The sequence below is a fragment of the Rhinolophus ferrumequinum genome, chromosome 15, assembly GCF_004115265.2.
Source record: "Rhinolophus ferrumequinum isolate MPI-CBG mRhiFer1 chromosome 15, mRhiFer1_v1.p, whole genome shotgun sequence".
In the NCBI taxonomy this organism is placed as follows: Eukaryota; Metazoa; Chordata; class Mammalia; order Chiroptera; family Rhinolophidae; genus Rhinolophus; species Rhinolophus ferrumequinum.
Window position 1 is genome coordinate 32150831 of NC_046298.1, and position 17331 is coordinate 32168161.

The window sequence follows — 17331 nt, forward strand, 5'->3', positions numbered from 1 at the left end:
AAAAAAAAACAATAACAATGGATAACAAGTGTTGGTGAGGATGTGGAGAAATCCAAACCTCATGCTGCTGACAGGAATATAAAACACAAAATGGTGCGGTTTTCCACTGAGACTGCTCCTCAAAACATTAAACAGAGTTACCATATAACTCAGCATCCCTAGGTACATAACCAAAAGATATGAAAGTATGTTCACAAAAAAAAAAAAAAAAAAAAAACTTGTACACAAATGTTCATAGCAGCCAAAAAGTGGCAACAACCCAAGGATCCACCAACTGATGAACGGCTCAACAAGATGTGGTCTAGTCATACAATGGAAGATTATTTATTCAGCCGTAAAAAGGAATGAAGCACTGATATCTGCTACAATGCCGGTGAACCTTGAAACTGTTAAGCTAAGTGAAAGAAGCTAGACACAAAAGACCCCCATAGTATATGATTCATTTACATGAAATGTCAGAAAGTAGGTTAGTGGTTTCCAGGAGCTGGGGGACAAGGGAAAGAGCTGTGACTACTTAGTAGGTACAAGGTTTCTTTTGGGGGTGATGAGAAAGGTCTAGAATTAGATCGTGGTGCTGACTGCACAACCTTGTAAATATACTAAAAACACGCAATCATATACTTCGAAAAGGTGGATTTTGTGTACATCCTATCTTTGTTTTATGCATTTAGATATGTAGAAAAGTGGGCTAATAATACCGCAAGTGTTTTATAATCCTTTTGTAAGCTTAACAATATGGTGTCATGGCTTCTCACCTTCTTAGTGTGATCATTCGTTAACCCCGTGATATTCCGTCATATGATTGTAATTTGATTTGTTGTTATAGAGGTTATTTCTGGGTAAAGGGATTCTGACTGACTTATATTTTCTACTTTTTGTCTTACCTGTATTTTCAGGGATATTTCTATTATGAACATTACTTTTATAACAAAATATTTGTGAAAGTAAGGAAGAAATAGGGCTTTGACACCTAAAAGAATGAGGCAGAGTACAAAATTGGAATAAAAAATTAGGGTTAAAAAAAAGTGAATTTCATGATATGTGAATGGTAGCTCAGTTTTAAAAACTCAATTCACATACAATTTTATGCAATTTAAAGTGAGATCCACCTGAAACAGATCCTAAAACCATTTCAGGACCCTCGTCTAGTGAGTCTGCTGTCCTTGGCAGAAGGAAGAAAAGCTTGGAGACGGCCCCATCCCACAGGGACACAGAGGTAGAGAACAACACCTTCACAAAGGAAAACCATTATGCACAAAAAAGGGGCCACTTTATAGAGAATTTCACAAATAACATTTATTAACCACTTTCATCAGGGAATCTCACCCGCATTCACAGCAACCTGCTCCCACTAAGAATCACCTGATGATCAATAATTTGGCTTGACTCTTGGGTGTGAACTGGGCGATCTGAGAAAACGGTGGCTATCCTATCACAGACTCCTCCTGACTTGATGACTTTCGTTGAAGACCTTGATTACGACTGGCATTTCTGTTGGTGTTCCTGACAGTAGCTGAAGATTCTAACTTCAAACTAAAAAAAACTGGCTGGAAAGCAAAGAGAAAGGCAGTTATTAGGAACTATCCCCAAGCTAAGCCCACATGGCCCTTGCAGGGCCTATTGGGGAGCACTCCACGGGGAGGAGAGTAGGGGATAGCCCCACAGCAGAGGGGGATGTCATCCAGGTCCCCAATGCACTCCGTCCTGAGGAGCTCAGGCAGGAGAGGGCTGCAGTGAGGCGACACCAGGGTGCAGTCTTAGCTGGCTCACTTTCCAGCTCTGGGACCTCAGGTCATCACCTCACCTGCTTTCTCCTTCTAGAATGAGGAGAGTCCCAGCTTTGCAGAACTGGGAAAGGAGTCGAATGAAATGAAGGCTATCGCAGGTCCGATCAAGAAGGCCAATGCCTGACTTAATCACTGCTCTTCGGGGCTCCCTGTTGGAAAGGTTCTGGGCTCCTGAGGCCTCCGCAGCTCTAGCAAGTCTCTGCCAGGCCAACCAATGGGCAGCTGGTGGCTTCTCCTCAGATAAGCTGTGGTGTAGCTTGGGGTATCTCGCAGGGCATCCCACCTACACCCTGGCCAAGCAAGATATCTCTGCCAACCAGCTGGTAGGTGCCTGCACCTCTCTGCCCTAAGAGCCTGACTCAGAAGCAAACACCTCCTATAAAAGCATCAGCAATTTTCCTTTTGGCCTTTCCTGACCATCTACTACTTAACAGTCAAGTTTCTTTCTTTCCTCTTTCCAGAGCGAGTACAGGGGAGTCCAACTAAATTTGACTTCAAGTTGGCAAACAGAAAAAGAAAGAGGAATCTTCATGAAAAGCAAAGAAGGAAAATCTCATGATGCTGCCCTCCTCACATACCACGCTGACAGACCCCCTCCCCGGCCCCCTTCCTGGGAGCACACACCCTAGAGAGGTAGCAACCCAGGTCACTCATAAGCAGATATGCATGACAGGGAATCCAACACTAGAACAGATAAGCAGGACCACAGGGAGAGGGATTTCCACTTCTGCCCATGACAGCACGACAAAGACAAAGCTAACCTGCTGTAACCAACTAGAAAACTGGGGGAAAGCACATTTTCTAGAATATTCCTCTTACAATTACATGGAGGAGACAGTTAAAACAAGTCAATATATGTAAAATTAGAATTGCATGCATTTACATATTAATATGCATTTGCATGTCTTCTGTTTGCATATATTTGTGTGTGTTTCCATGTATTTATACAGAGGTGTGATGAAAAGAAACGGGGCTGGATAGAGGTAATGGCTGGGGAAGAATGACCATAAGACCTAAAGCACCCCTGTGGGCGGGGTGGGGAGGGGAGTTTGGAAGAGGAGGAGGAAGCCTTTTGCAGAGGAGACTAAAGGAAACAGCCTGGTAAAAGGAGGCCCTGTCTTGAACCCAGGAGTCACCCCGGAGGCTTCCTGTGGGAGGGACTGAGCAGGGTTCCAAGAGAGAAACCTGGGCCAGGCTGGTGGGGTCCAGGCTCGGTAAGGGCTTCCCAGTATGGAACCTCGATGGCTGGGGCAGGACTGGGAGAGAGGCAGCAGGTCCCCACCTCCCAGGTGTGCTCAAATCCTAGCTGGCTGGCCGGGCGAGGTGACTTTAAGATCCACTTTCAACCTTGATACGACACAAATTTATGGGAACTGGAATAGGTGGTCTTTTGGGGACAGGGCAATTTTAGAACTTGGGGACTGGGAAGAGGTGAAAAAAGAAAGGTAGGTGGCCCCCAGAGGCCCCGCTTCCCTCCATCAGCTCTGACACATGTGCGTTGCTCTTCCATTCACCTTGCTGGAATAAGAAGATACCTGCACTGGGTATGAGGAAGCCTCTGGACAGCGATAACCACATAATAGCCACCATGTCTTACCCTTTTGTTGAACTGCAACCAAGTTCTTCCACATCCTTGACTCAACCCCAGGGTGAAGCAGCCCAGGGAGTAAGATGGGCCCAGGGCCGCCTCTGCCCCTACCCCAAGCCCGCTCACCGAATGATCGCGATGACCCTCAGGATAGCCTGGAGGAGGGTCAGGAGGCTGAGGGGCAGGAGGAGGACCTGGGGGCTCGCTCCACTCCCCAGGGCCAGTCGCCTTTCCTGATGACGGGGCTGGAGCTGCTGCCACTTGAAGAGGAGGCGTCTGTCACAGATCCGCCAACAGTTATAACAGGCGCTTGGGTCCCAGGAGGTTTCTAGGCAGAGAAAACGAGTCAGGCCCAGGCCGAGTCTGGGCACAGGCTTGTCCTGAGTTTGTGTACTGCACACCAGAGAACCCTCCAGAACCCAGGGTGGGAAGCCCAGCGTCCCAGCAAGGCTGGTCACAGTCCCTAGGGTGTGGACGCTCAGCCATGTTCACGGAGGTGAAGAGACTGTTTCCTGATATCCAGGGTAAGCACGGGGCGTCGTGACTGTGTTTTGAGTCTTTATCTTTTAGAGCTGCTCACCGAAATGTTTACAGATAAAAGGACAGGGTATTTAGCTGGGATTTGCTTCACATTAATCTTTTCCTTTTTCTGTTTTGGAGCAGGGCGATGGCGTAGGTGAAGTGCAGATGAAACCAGGTTGGCGAGGAGCTGATGATGGGAGCCAAGTGATGGGAACATGGGATTGATCCGAGTGTGTGCAACGTTCCATAATAAAACGTTACCAACCCCCACGACCACCAATGGAATTCCAGTGTTCCCATCCCCGTGATACTCGCCAGCTTTCTCCAGACCTGCTTTGGTCAACATGTACCCTCCTGATACTATATCTCATTTTCTCAATTATGCTATTAATATGCTACTACTGTAAAATGTACACTCTAATTATACTGACATAAAGGTATACACCATTAATATAAAATATACTTTCCTTATAAGAAATTCTACAGCAAAAGCATACGAGCCCCCTCTTTACAAGGAAAATACAAGATGAAAAATATGGATTTTTCTCTTTAAACTAGAAATCAGCTGGACCTGAGGGCTAGAAAACCATATTTTAAGTTCCTCTGTATGACGTTCGAGAAGAGACACGTGCCAATTCTGGCACAGTGAGATTGCGCTCTCAGTCCTGTCCTGAACACCACTGGCTTGAACGCGTTTGAGGCTTGAAACATTAATACAAATTGCCTGAACTATAAAACAATGGCTGGAGTAAAAATCCATACTGGTTTTTAACGACGTATATGATTCGACAATAAACTAAGGGAGCTTTTAGCTTTTCTTAAAGCCAAAAACTGCCAATAAAAATAAACGCAGAAATGTGTGGTTGTATGGTTAGAAGGTCAGTTTTTCCTACTGTTCTTGTCCTACTGGCACAGAGGTTGTTTTTTTTAAATAAAGTGATCTTTAGCTCTTTTATCTGAAACTCGCGCCGATGTCATACCTTCTGTTTTATTCATGATATATCTTCCCCCAGTCAATCTTTGCAGGGCCCTTACCTCCCTCTTCCCCGCCCACACGGGTTACCAGGGACTGGCCGCTCAGACGCACCCCACCCAGCCCTTACCTACACCCTAACAGGGCTTCTGCTTTCTCAATTGACACTGGTGGAAATAAATAAATAAATAAATAGGTAAATAAGTAAGTAAATAAATAAATAAGAAAAACTAAATTGACATTGATGGAGTCCTATCGTGTGGGCTACAGAGACTTGTTTTTGTTTTCCTGTCGCAATGTGGGGATCCATTGCATTGCTCCTGACAGCTGCGGAGTCTGGGTGGCAAGCACATCCCCCTGATGTCCGCGCTCCCACTGAGAGTCGCTTATGCCGCTTCCAGGTGTTTGGCCAAGGAAATCGCTGCTGCAGACAGGCCTGTATGTCGGGGTGTCTACAGATCTCACCCAGATGTGGGCTTCCTGGATTAAGGGTTCCGCGCATTACAGAAGCTGAGAGACGCCTTCCAATTGCGTCCACCCCCTCCACAAAGCTGTGACAATTTACACTCCTCCTCATGGTATTGCTTTTAGAATCAGGAAAAAATATGAATCCTCCGCAGTGTGACGAGGTGAGCGTGCCAGGTGGTGGGCATTCGTTTCCCAAGCACGCGCCCATCCGGCTTGGCGACCCTGGGCTCAGAGCGGGCCGCGCAACTCGCTCGCCCGTCCCAGGATCCCTGGCGGCTGTCATCCGACCTCTGGGGACCTCTCTGTTCCCTCCAATGTTTACAGAGTCCATGAAGGGGTACGCCAGCACCCCGTCTGGCGACAGCACGCCCCGGGGAGGACATGATACAAGCCCACAGACCATGTCCACTCCTTTGCTCACAGGCAACACAGAAAGCAGCTGTGTTGGCCAGCAGCACCGGGAAGCACCTTCCAGAGCAAGTCCAACCCACTCCTTTCAGAGAAAAGAAAGTGATGGTCAGGGTGTAGACGCCACCTCCGAGTAGAGTATGGCGTGGGTGTATAACTGCATATATACTGGGTCACAAATGTATAAATATATGAACGTACTTTGTTGTGAGCATACACTGCATCGCAAACATATGAGCGTGTGTGTCCTATGTCTGTCATGAATATACGAGTGTATCTGTGCTAGGTCACAAACATGAATGTGTGAAGATACTGTGTAATAAACAGATGCATAAATATGGTGTCACAAACATGATGTGTCATGAATATATAATGTAGGCATATGTACTATGTCATGAATATAATATAGATACTATGTCATAAATACATGTGTATACAACACACACACTATATGATGAATTACAGAAGCTTAGAGCTTAAAGAAAAACACTTTAGATACCCCCTAACTCCGGCTTGCAAATTGGTTTCATCTCTAGAGCCAATGCCAGTAGACTGGTGAAGTCTGAGGCTTCGCCGGGTTCATTGGGAAAAGACGGTGGGTGATTAGTGATGCCTGGAGAGAGCAAAGGCGGGAGAAGTGCTGTGTGTGCCTGCCTGCGGCCTCCTTGTGTTACAGGCGTGGGGGATGACAGCAGTCTCCCCTCCCCAACATAATGGGCGTAAGGCCCTGCCTTCCCGCAGAGACAGGGGATGAGACATGCGCACACCGAATTACCTTGGATGCCTGCAAAACTCTGTTGCCTTCTCGCCATCTAAAAGAAAAGCATGTGGACAAATGTGTCAGCCCCTGTCACTAGCAGGGGGAGAGCCAGTAATCTGGCCTGAAAACATCCTAAGGGCCCACGGCCCATGCACAAGGCCAGCCCTGGTCTCCTTTTAAAAGGCCTCGGGGTCTGAATTCTGGGGACGTTGTGCTACTTGGTGACAATAAACAGGCAACGGGAATGTGAGCCAAGGCAGAAAGGAAGCCTCTAACCACCACCCAGGACACTCCTGGGAGAAAAGGTGCCCTGGGCTGAGGAGGGCGGGACCTGGCCATCCTGCAGCCAATGCCCTGGGACCCAGAGCTCTGGAGGCGCCAGCCAGAGCAAAGAGCTAGAACAGAAACTCGGAGCAATGGTCCTTCCTGGGCACCCTCCCTCCCATTCCCAACCCCAGGTCTGCCCGGCTGGGGCTATGAGGACAGGAGGCTCAGACAGGCTGATAGAGCTGGAGGGGGTGAGGGACGAGGGTGTAGGAAGGAGCAGGCAGGGAGGTGAGCAACTGAGGTGGTCAAGAGAAGAAAGGAGTCGAAGGAGGAGGAGGAAGAGGAGAAGGTGGTAAGAGAGGTGGCGGGCAAGAAAGCAGCACCCTCTTCAGAGAGCACTGTACCCCCTTCCCAGCCCCCGCCAGGACACCGACCTGGCCCCATCCCACGCACAGCCTCTGTGCTCTGCTGCCCTGGCCATGGCTTTCAGAGGGCCCCTCCCCGACAGGACAGCAATGGAAGCCTCTGGGGAAAGAAGCCGGCACCCTCCCTCCTCTTCTCCTGCTCCCTCGGAAAGCCCTCCCTTACTCTCAGGCCTCGCTGCTGTGCGAGCCTCCCTCTTACCTTATTGTGAGACCTCAGGACCTGGGGCACCCAGTAGGGCATCATGGCCCGATCCCTAGGCATCGGGAGGCGGCCCCCAAAGCAGTGGCATGTGCAGGGGCATGCTTTGATGATTTTGGGGATATAAAGCCGAATCCTCTTTTGGATCTGACAGAGAGGAAGGGAAAAGAAGGGCCAAAGGGGGATGGAGCCACGCCCCGGACACCCCTAGCCTCAGGGACAGAGCCGGAAGAGCTCCTCTCTGCATCCCTCCCCAAGCACACACCACGGCCTGGCTGAGGGAGCACTGTCTCCCCTTCATGACATTCCTGGGGCAGGAGGTACCAGCACCTCCATGTCACCCCTGCCCTCCTACCCACCACCGCCTGCACCTCTGCAGAAGGACTCTGCGTGGCACTGGGGCAGGACACACAGGCTGCAGCCGGGGTACCTGGGTCTGTCCTGAGCCTGGTGGCCTCCAGGAGCAGCCCTGGGGCACAACATTTAGCCCCGCTAAGCCTCAGCATTCTCAGCTATAAAGAGGGCTCTGCTAGCATTTTGACAACATTGATCAGAGTTTCAAATGGACAATCTCTGACCCAGCAATCCACCCCTGGACTATATCCCTGGATGACTCGTGTTATATGCAAAACAATGTATGCACAAGAACACGCGTTGCAGCCCTGGCTGTCGTGACCAACAGCCTGAATGCCCGGAAATAAAGGACAACAAATGACAGAACAAGGGGACAAGAGGGAATGCGGTGGCCTTTGGCAAGAACAGGGTGGACCAGTCTGTCCTGACACGATGTTAAGTGGGAAATGCGGCAGTATAAGCACAGCGCGCTACCATTTGCATTGTTTAAAAGAATATGTGTGCAGTGTTGCTTGTACATGAGTTGTGGGGGGTTATGTCTAATTCCTAATCCCTCCCTGTAGCCTCACCCTTTGCCATGCGGTTCTGCAGTTCCTTCCAGTACAGGGACTGGGTAGACCTCACCCCTGAACTCTGGTTAGACCAGGCACTGGTTTGACCAAAAGAATGAGGAGGAAGAAACAGCAGCCAGATCTGAGCCTGGGCCAAAGGGGCTTCGTAGCTTTCCAGCTGCTCTCACTCCTCTGTCATTGCCACAAGAAGAGCGTGCCGGGCAAGCCCGCCAGCCCTGAGACACGTGGGGCTGAGCTGCCCGGCCGAGCTGCCCTCAAGTAACAACAGTGACTGTTACTTCAAGCCAGGCGTTTGGGTGTCTTGTGATACATCGCTAGTGAAAGGACACACACACGCAGAAAATCTACAAGACACACACAGGACGCCTTGGAGTAGGGGCTGGGCAACAGCAGAGGGGTCAGAAGGGACAACTATGTTCACCACGGTGTATTGTTCACCCCTTTGTATTGCTGGAAATGCTGCCCATGGGCTCATGTCGCACATTGTGTAAGATAACAGAAACCGCTTTGGAGGGACCCTGCTGACTTCCCCAGGCTTCCTGGAAAACCAGACTACCTGTGGGAGGTGTGCTGTGAGGACGGAGGGCTCTGCAGGGGAAGGGCTGAGGGATCTGAGGGCTCATGCAAGGGAGGAGACGCAACAGGGCCTGGCGCACTCGGGACCGTCCCCTACCTCTGCACCTCTTGCCACCATGGCAGGGACACCTCTTGCCCGCAGGATGAAGACACTCTGGCCAGTTTTATCCAGTCCACCAAGTACTGGCTGAGTGTGTGCTCCGTGGCAAGCACTGAGCTACAAGCAAGTAAGACCCCATCCTGCCCACGGGGAGGGTAGGATTGTGGGGGGAGGGTCCATACACAGCACTGTCCACGAGAGAGAATAAATGTCAGGATGCCGAGGAGCAGAAGGAGCTTCCAACCCAGAGGAGGCTTTCTGAGAAGGTGTCACTGAGCCAGGTCCTAGAAGGCGGGAGAACAGCACGTGCCTGTGTGAGAGCCCACAGGAGTGTGGGTAACAGAGCTCACTTCACGCAGCAGAACTGACGGGTTGGCTAGGCAGCAATCATTTCCTCTCTCTTATTAAAAACAAAACAAAACCAAAAAAAAAACAATTTTGCTCGTGGGGCCAAGAGCCCAGTCCCAAAGGGTCTGCATGAAGCAGTGAGGACCTAGCCAGGAATAGGTATGGGGTAAAGTCGAAGAGATGAAAGAGAAGTTGACTGGGGTTTCTGGGAATCTCTTACCCCCATAAGAAAGAGGGGACGGAAGAGTAAGCTTTCTACGTCCTCCTGAAGAAAGGAGGGCCTCAGAATATGCTCACTTTCTGCCATGTGCATCTCAGTGTAAGAAAAACTGGCGGCCACCATCTAGAAACACTAGAGGTGACAGTGCCAACACTCTGAACAGAAGGATAAAAAGAATCTGGGTCTTTGAAGACACCATTAAGCCTAAAAACAATCCTGGAAGAATCCTCTCTACCAAAGACGCTGTTTGCAGCCACTGTCAGTCAGTTTTCTGTTACTTGCAACCTAACACCTTCTTTCTGATGGAACAGGAGCCCGTGGGGCAAGTGGAATGGGGGCTAGGGAGCCAAGAAGGGGCAAGATCAGGAAGGACCGCAGGGGTTGTGTCAAGGAGTGTGGTCGATACTCAGGTACATGGGGAGCCCCGGGGAATGACAGGACCAGACCCACAGTGCTAAAACGCACGAGGCTGAGGATCAGAAAATGAACAAAGTGAGAGAGGATGGAGGCAAGGAGACCAGCTAGGAGACTAGATAGCTGCCTTAGTCAGACATGACTGACACCGTGACTTCTCTATTCTTTCCATCCTGCTCAGGGCCACTCCTTCCCGGTGTGTAGCAGAACAGCTCAGTGGGGAGAGTCCTGGACTCAAAGCCAGAGACCTGGATTCTAACCCCTGTCTGCTATGGACTGACCTTGGACAAGGCCCTGTCCCTCTTACAACCTCAGTTTGCCCATCTGCTAAAGAGGTGTGATAATTCCTACCCTGACCAGCAAGAGATTGAGGCTATGACCACTGCCTAGAACAATATGACCTAGCTATGTTGAAGCTACTTACCCCTTCAAAAGTTTATTCAAAAACAAGATGTGAGAAAGATGGCATCGCTACAGATTCAACAAATATTAACAGGGTAATACAAGAATATTATGAACATTATACCAATAAATTCGACAACAATGATGCAACACATTCCTTGGAAAACACAAACTCACAAAGTTCACTCAAGAAGAAATAGATAACCTAAATACCTCTGTATCTATGAAAAAAATTATATTTATAGTTAAAAACCTTGCCATAAACGAAGCTCCAGGCCCACGTGGCTGCACTGGCAAATTCTACTAAACACTCAAAGAACAATTATTACCAATTCTACACAGTCTTCCAGAAAAGTGAAAGAGAAGGAATACATCCCAACTCATTCTACAAGGGCAGCATTACCTAATACAAAAACAACCAAAGGCATTACAAGAGAAGTGCAGACCAATATCCCTCATGAATACAGATGTAAAAATTCTAATCAAATGTATCAAAAGGATAAGCAACCTGATTCAATCAGGTTAATCCCAGGAATGACTGGTGTAACTTTTGAAAACCAACCAATGCAATTCATCGTATTCACAAACAAAAAAAGAAAACCATATGATGATCTCAACAGATACAGGGAAAACCCAACATTCGTTTCTGATAAATGCTATCAGCAAACTAGGACTATGAAGGGAACGGCCTCAGCCTGACAAAGGATATTTAAATTTACAGCTAGCATCATACTTCATAGCGGAATTCTGAATATTATCCCTCCAAAATCAGGAAAATGGCAAGGACGTCTTGTCTCCCTACTCTAGTCAACAGTGTACTAGGAGTTCTAGCCAGTATGCCAGGCAAGAAAAATCAATAAAAGGCATCCAGATTGGAAAGGAAGAAATACAACCATCTCTTATCTGCATAAGAGATTCTGCATAATATGATTATTATGTAGAAAATCTGATGGACTCTACAACAAAAGTTACTAGAATAAATGAGTGTAGCAATATTGTGAAAAACAAGATCAAACTACAAAAATCAATGCTATTTCTACATACTAGCAATGAGCAATCATAAACTGAATTTTAAAAACAATGTCATCAAAAATGGGAAATACTTACGGATAGATCTGACAAAATATGTGCAACACCTGTACCCTAAAAACTGCAAAATATTACTGAGAAGTATGAAAGAAGCTCTTTAAAAATATACAGATTACCATGTTCATGGATCAAAAGACTCAATATTGTTAGCACAACTGTCTTCAAATTGATCTATACACATAATTCCAGTCAAAATCCCAAGAGGACAGTTTTCTCGAAATTGACAAACTGATTAGAAAATTCACATGGAAATGCAAAGACCCGAGAATAACCAACTTTGAAAAAGAAAAACAACGTTGAAGAACTAACACTATTTGATTTCCAAACTTTTTATAAAGTCAAAGTAATCAAGACAGAGTACGTGGTATTGGCATGAAAATAAACAATTATGTAGATCAGAGGAATAGAGCCCAGAAATAGACTCACACATATATAGAGAACTGATTTTTGACAAACATGCAAAAGCAAGTCAGTGGGGAAAGGATGGTCTTTATGACATTTGATGTTACAGCAACTGGACATATATATACGGGGAAAAAAAGAACTTCAATGCCATATATAAAAACCAACTTAAAGTGGACCACAGAATTAAACATGAGTTATAAACCATAAAACTTATAGAAGAAAACATGAGAGAAACCTTTCTGACCTCGGGTTAGGCAAAAATTTCTTAGAAATGCTTAAAAAGCATGATCCATTGCTGTACTGGGGGTGGGTACACCTACCAAAGAACTAGAAAAGGTCAAACTAATAAATTAGACTTCCTCAAAACTTAAAACTTCTGCTCTTTGACAGATACTGATCAAAGAGAAAAAAGACAAACCAAAGACATGCAGAAAATAGGTGCAAATTCAGTATCTGATAAAGAACTTGTATGTAGAATATATAAAGAAATTCTCAAAACTCAGTAATAAAAACAAACAACCCAATTTCTCTAAATGGGCAAAATATCTGAAAACTTATATTATCAAGTAAGATATGCAGATGGCAAAAATATATGAAGAGATGCTCAACACCATTTGTCGTAATAGAATTATTAATTAAAACCACAATGAGATACCTATTAGGATGCTAAATTAAAAAGACTGACCAAACCAAGTGTTAGCAAGGATATGGAAGAACTGGAACTTTATATACTACTGGTGGGAATGTAACCTAACACCACCACTTTGAAAAACCAGTTGACAGTTTCTTAAAAAGTTAAATATACACCTACCCTATGATCTAGCAATTCCATTCCTAGGTATTTGCCAAGCAAAATGAAGGCATGGTCATACAAAGACTTGTACACAAATGTTCATAGCAGCTTTACCTGTATTAGACAAAACTTCTAGGAGCGATCTAAATGTGCTTCCCTGGACAAATGGATAAATTGTGGTCTATTCATATAATGGGAATACTACTCAGCAGTAAAAATGAATGAACTAGAGATATACACAACTATGAGAACGAATCTCAAATAACCATGCTGAGTGAAAGAAGCCCCACAAAAAAAGTACATACTGAAAAAAAAAAAAGAAAGAAAAAAAAGTACATACTATATGATTCCACTTATATAAAATTTTAGAAAATGTGAACTCATCTATAGCGATAGAAACAGATCAGTGGTTCCCTGGACGGCAGGGCAGGGAGTATTAGATGGAAGTTAGAAAAGGGCCTAAGGAAACTCTTAGGGTTGTGTATACATACGTTACCTCAATGTGGTGGTGGTGATTTCACAGCTGTACGCATATGTCAAGACTTAGCAAACTGTACACTTTACATATGTGCAGTTTATCATGTCAATTGAAACACCACAAATCTGGTTTTTAAAAGAATCTGGTTAAAAAAACATAAACTGTCTTCCATAAATTTTAAAATATTTTTCATATAATACTATGACTTTGAAGGGTTGCTGGTCCCCTGAAGTTCATCCTGAACCCAGGAAGAACCCCTGGGTTCAAGTCACCTACCTTCTTTTGGGGTCTCAGGGATGGAGGCACCCAGTAAGGTAGTGCCGCCTCGGTCCTGGGCATTGGCAGGTGGCCCCTGAATCTGGCCTGGCACTCACAGCACAGGGGCTCTCCATGAATAGCACTGGGAGCAGGACACATCTGAGCAAGAGCCAGAAAAGACAGAATTGAATGTGATGCTGCATTTGTAACATAAGCCAAGGAACTCTCTGGAAGAGTACATCAATGCTCAGAGGGAGCCAGGGTTGAGGCACGGTGTCCAGGGGCAGGGGTGGGGCCTCAGCTCCCACTGCAGCTCCAAAAGAGGCCGGCCTCTATGGCTGGCCCTCTAAAGTCATTTAGAGGGGGACCGCCAGAGCCTGCAGACCAGGTGTGCTGGGATTCAGGACCACTTACTGCCATGTCACCATGAGCAAGTCTCAGGTTCCCCCTCTGAAAATGGGGGCGTACAACCACCTCTAGTGAGATGATTGCTCTTTTTGTGGTTATGCGTCAGTCTGCATCTAGTGCTTTCCATTTGCAAAGACTTCCACATCCTTCCATGGGATCCTCACCACACCCACACGCAGGAAGGAGAGGGGAAGTTATCCTTTTCAGGGGCAGATGAAGGAGCTGATGTCCAGGGCAGGTACACCACGGGGCAGTGCTGGTTCTCCCAGGCCTCCTGCATCCCTGTCTCTAAGTGTTGTGAGGAACTGGGGGCTGGGAGAAGGCGGTGGGTGACCCTACGTAGAGGTTCTGGAGACTTGGTGATGGCCCCTACAACCACAGACTCCCAGGTCTGACACATCCTCGCATGAGACGCTGCCTCTGGACCCCAATTGTCTGCTCTCCACACCCTACAGGGGTGTGTCGGGTCGGGGTCAACTAGCTGAGGGTTTGCTCTCCTTACTGAAAGATCTGTGAGGCACACTTCTTTCCCAAAGGTTTGAAATGTGTTCTTCCTACAAAAGAATAGGACGGCTTAGAAAGTTCCAGGTTTTGTGTAAATTGGGGACAGGAGTGCTAGGGTGTGGGCCTGAGCCAGCCTTCTTGGAACTGGCTCATATCATTCAACGCCAGGGGTGGAAGGGATCATCTAAGCCTCAGATGGGGATAGGAGGTGACAAGAGAAGTAGGTTTGGGCTCATGTGCTAATGTCTAGAGGCTCCCAGACGTGGGGCTATTGTGGAATTCTACATTCCGCAGTACCTGTGCTTCAGGTACACTACAGCTAACATTGTGCTAGGCCCTTTGGGAAAGACAGAAACATTCCAACCTGGTGAGAACTCTCCAAGACATGGAGCTGTCAACCACAACTCCTGTGATGCTTCATCAGACACCCCTGAGCTTACTTGGAAAACATTGTCAAAACTGTACACTTGATGAAATTCTTTCCAGCATAAAAACCTGGATGCTTGTCTCTGGGATGACAGAATCTGTGTTAGTCTTCCTCCTTCTCCCCACAACAAATTGCTAGAATGTTGGTCGTGCGGCGTCTCCGGTGGGCATAAACGGAATGTATCAGCGCTTTGTCACATGGTACAAGTGATGCAAGCGTTTTTGTGTGTCATTATCATAACCTTTATTATTGCTATTTCGTTACAGCAATAGCTTCAGGTCATTGATAGCAACGCACCAGAGGATACTTGAAAACAGGATATGGGATGTTGCCTGCACAGCATCCAAGCCCCCACGCCGCTCGCTGGCAATGACAGCATTGCTGTTTCCTTGGGGCGGGGCACATACCCATCTCAGTCCGTGTAGGTCAAGTGGGCTGGAACCTCCCCCACTGCCAGGCAGCAAGCGAGGCCCGGCTCCTCTGAGATTGGCTCAAAACAGTGTCATAAACTAAGTAGGTCCAGTGAAACTCATTCTGGGGCTTTGTGCTAAAATTGTTAAGTAAAGCGCATCTACTTCTCGGTTGACGTTGTTAAGCCTTTCGAGTTCTTGGTGGTCCTCTTGCCTCCAGGAGGGAAGCCAGCACACAGGACATCAAAGCTGAGAGACGGAGGCAAACAGACCTTGACCACAGTCCTTGAACATCTGGATACATCCATGTCTGAAGACCCACCCCGGACCTTCACAGTGAAACAAAATTGCCCTTTGTGCTTACGTTTTGTGCATAAATGTGGCCTCTGTCCTGCTTATGTGATACAAGCTACTGCTGGGATAGCGTGACTCGGGGGCTCTGGGGCCACCCCAGGTGACTGGGACGTGGGGCTCCTCCAGGCGTGGTGTCCGTGGCTCAGCGTGCAGGACTCAGGGACGCACTGGCCCGGCCAGACGCGCTCGGGGTGTGAGTGCGCGCTGACAGACCCAACGGACATCCGAGAGCTTCCGGAAGTTCCTGCCGCGACTCAGACACGGTCGTGATGATGGAGGAGGTGATGCTCATTGTGATGTGGTGACGAAAGCGGAGGCTGCTTCATCCACGAGTCACTCATCCCGCGGGCCAGCGCACACACACAGACACACACACTCCGGGTGCCTCCCCTTCCGTCCGCCGGCCGCTCCAAGGCCCGCCCTTCCGGCCCGCCCACCTCTCCGTGTGCACCGCCCCGCCCCGCTGATTGGTCTGCGTCCAGCCAACCAGGCGCTGCCTTGTAGGCACGTACACTTCTGGAGGTTGATTGGCCCCAGGAGGCAAGGGCCTCGGGGTTGCCAGGTTAGCGGGGCTGGTGGTCCTGGGGTCGGGCGTAGGTCCGACCGGCTCAGGGGCCATCGCCAGTCCCGCCCTGCGGCCTAGCCCGGGTTGGCGTCGGCCCGGGAAGCCCACCTACCCTGACCGGGACAGCCCACTCACCATTCCGACGGAGAGGCCTGCGAGTACGCGGGGCGCCCCAGCCTGGGTTCTGTTCCCTGGAAAGAGAGAAGGATGTGGGACCCGCACCCCAGCGTCCTTGCACGGGCGTGTGGACGCCGGCCACGGGCTGGTTTCAGGGGGCCACGGAGCATCTCGGCATGAGTATATCCCACGCAGGACTTGGGATGTACTTTTATTTAAAGTCGTTCGTTTTTCTGAAATTCAGATTTAACTGTGCGCCTCGCATTTCACTTGCCGAGTCTGATAAGTGGGCTCAAATCGTGACTTTTAGAGAAATGAGTATGTGTTGAGCAACCTGGGGTTTAAACTGCCATGGAATTCAAAACGGCTGTCAATCCCGAGCGTCCCGGTGCTCTTCTGAACCGTCCGGCCCGTTTGCCTTAGTCTCCCCTTCCTCCACCCTCCTCCCCTGCACACGTGTGCTCCGGGGAGCTGCTGAAAGGAAAACAGGATGTGTGTCTTCACATTTTCATAAAACCAAATGCTTTCTGCCTCTATATGTTCCTTTAGTTTATCACAAACTCTTGGAAACGAGTTTTTTCCCACTTCAGTATTTTCATGCTTATTTCAATACTCTCAATATTGATATTTGCCCAAACCATGATACGCAAGGCCCCCAATATGCTGCATTCTAGCCATGGAGCAAACGGTGCTCCCAGACATTACTCAGCTTTCCTGGATACCACTATAACCGTTAAGGTCATGCATGACCTATAAGCAGGGCTGAGCTTCCAGTTAGTACACACATGCTCTCCTGGCCAGCACCCGTGCTGATTAGGGAATGCCCCTACCAGATTAGCTACTAAATATCTCAAACATCACCCCCTCCGTGTGTGTGTGTGTGTGTGTGTGTGTGTGTGTGTGTGTGTGTGTAATCACTGGTCTCTTAATAGCTAATGACAAAATTACCCAGGAAGCTACTCATTACCCTGACATTTTATTTATAGATGTCTTGTTTCTGCCCGCCTTGGAGCGTTCTTGGCTTCCATGCTGTCTCCATTCTCCTGAGCTCACTGGAACATCTCTATAGCATAGAGGACAGGCACATGCCCCTGGAAGCTCTGGCCCTTACCACTGAGACACTGTCTTACCCTTTCATGT

General features: G+C 48.0%; 1 protein-coding gene across 1 annotated transcript; it reads right to left on the reverse strand.

Moving 5' to 3' along the window:
* Positions 1–1374: 1374 nt before the first annotated feature.
* C15H16orf95 (chromosome 15 C16orf95 homolog) lies at positions 1375–16456 on the reverse strand. The gene is given in 9 exon segments (XM_033128333.1): positions 1375–1547; positions 3502–3738; positions 6512–6558; positions 7398–7544; positions 13425–13565; positions 14317–14364; positions 16199–16257; positions 16260–16413; positions 16415–16456. Coding segments are annotated over 9 exon segments (894 nt in total). The 3' UTR covers positions 1375–1528.
* Between the last annotated feature and the right edge of the window lie 875 nt (positions 16457–17331).